Source organism: Chlamydomonas reinhardtii, chromosome 10, assembly GCF_000002595.2.
Source record: "Chlamydomonas reinhardtii strain CC-503 cw92 mt+ chromosome 10, whole genome shotgun sequence".
NCBI lineage: Eukaryota > Viridiplantae > Chlorophyta > Chlorophyceae > Chlamydomonadales > Chlamydomonadaceae > Chlamydomonas > Chlamydomonas reinhardtii.
Window position 1 is genome coordinate 2,225,607 of NC_057013.1, and position 1,533 is coordinate 2,227,139.

Consider the following 1,533-nt stretch of genomic DNA (forward strand, 5'->3'; position numbering starts at 1 on the left):
GAAGGGGGCCAACACAAACCGAAATGCGGCCAGCCGGCCCCTACAACGCCGCAGCACCAGTGCCAGCGAAGCTCCCCCGTCAATCTCTGGGACGAGGGTCTCTGGGCTCCAAAGACGCCGGCACCCGCGAAGGAGAGGCCCAGAGATGCGAGGCCACCAATGCGCCTTGGAGTCTTTGCGCCGGGTCAAGGGCGGCCACTAGGGCCACCCACAACCTGCACACACAGAAGCCACTGAAACTGCTACAAGGAAGAACCCGCGCGACCGGCCGCCCGCGCGGCGGGCCGCCATGGAACTTCGAGGCCAACGTCTCGGCGCTGAGCGCCTGTCTGAATCCCAACCCTGTCTGAACCATGTCTGAACCAGGTCTGAACCATTCTCAACCACGCACAAGAAGCCGAGACGGTCACAACAGAAATGTCGCGAGTCCCCTCGTGAGCCAAGGCTCACGAGCCTAGGGACCAAGCCCTAGGGGCTGGTTGTTAGGTTGCGATATTACAAAGAAGGGACAATCCGACCAAGCAAGGGTGCCCGTGCACCCAGGTCAAGAGGGACCATCTCCTGGTTGTTAGGATGCGAATTACAATTGAAGGGACAGTCCGACAAGCGGGGGTACACCGTACCCACGCCGCGAGGGACCGTCTCCGGCCCAGAGAGAAACACCCACCCCCTGGTTGACTGCCGACCTTCATAGCGTTACGCGCATGAGTCGAAGCCAAGCCGAAGCCCGCCAAAGCCCCACCGCCACGTAACACCCCTCATCTCGTTTAGGTCTTTTGGCGGCAGCGCCAACGCAAAACAAGGCACGACAGGCCAGTGGTCTGCCGACAGCCCCATCAAACGCAAGCACCACACAAATATCACGTCCGAAGACGATGGCTGGCGTCAGAGACGCGCAATGTCTTGGCCCGAAGGCCCATGTCTGATAGTCTGTGCCGAGGCACAACTGGAACCGGAAGCCAAGCCGAAACACCACCAAGCCATAGCACACCACAGCCCCTCGCAAAGGGCGCACCACCCACCATCCGTCCAACCAACGACCCAGGCCGACCCTCCACACAAGCCCCAGCGGCACTCGGAGACGAGAAGAGCCAACAGTCGCCCGGGCGCCCGGGCAACAGCCGCCCGTGCACACACACCCCAAACCCGGGACTACCCGACTGCGGTCACCACGCGCCTACCGGTCCGTGAACCGTATGCTGCGAGCTAAAACCCCCAGGGCTAAAATCTGCAGAGCCAGGAAGACCGCAGACAGAGACGACGGCTGACTGGGCGCCACGAGGAAAGGCGCCGAGGAGCACACAGGCGAGGCACCGATGCGCCAGCCGTTGCGCCGGGCCCAGGGCGACCCACGAGGCTACCCACTACCTGCAAACACAGAAACCTCTGACAACACAACACCCGAGAACTCATGCGACCAGCCGCCCGCGGGCCGCCATGGAACTTCGAAACCAAAGCTCGGCGCTGAGCGCCTGTCTGAACCCCAACCCTGTCTGAACCAATCTCATAAAAGCGCCTGGAACAGGCGACAAA

General features: G+C 62.2%; 1 protein-coding gene across 3 annotated transcripts in view; it reads right to left on the minus strand.

Annotated features, from left to right (window-relative positions):
* Nucleotides 1–290: 290 nt before the first annotated feature.
* CHLRE_10g434001v5 (uncharacterized protein) overlaps nt 291–1,533 on the minus strand; it is a 2,426-nt gene continuing 1,183 nt past the window's right edge. For 2 of the 3 annotated variants that reach the window (XM_043066693.1, XM_043066694.1), the window contains exon 2: nt 569–1,516. In XM_043066693.1, coding sequence (XP_042920091.1) covers nt 1,505–1,516 — 12 coding nt within the window. In that variant the 3' untranslated portion in view covers nt 569–1,504. Of the gene's footprint in view, nt 1,517–1,533 lie in introns of all 3 variants that reach the window. The other variant, XM_043066692.1, reaches the window with a different exon arrangement.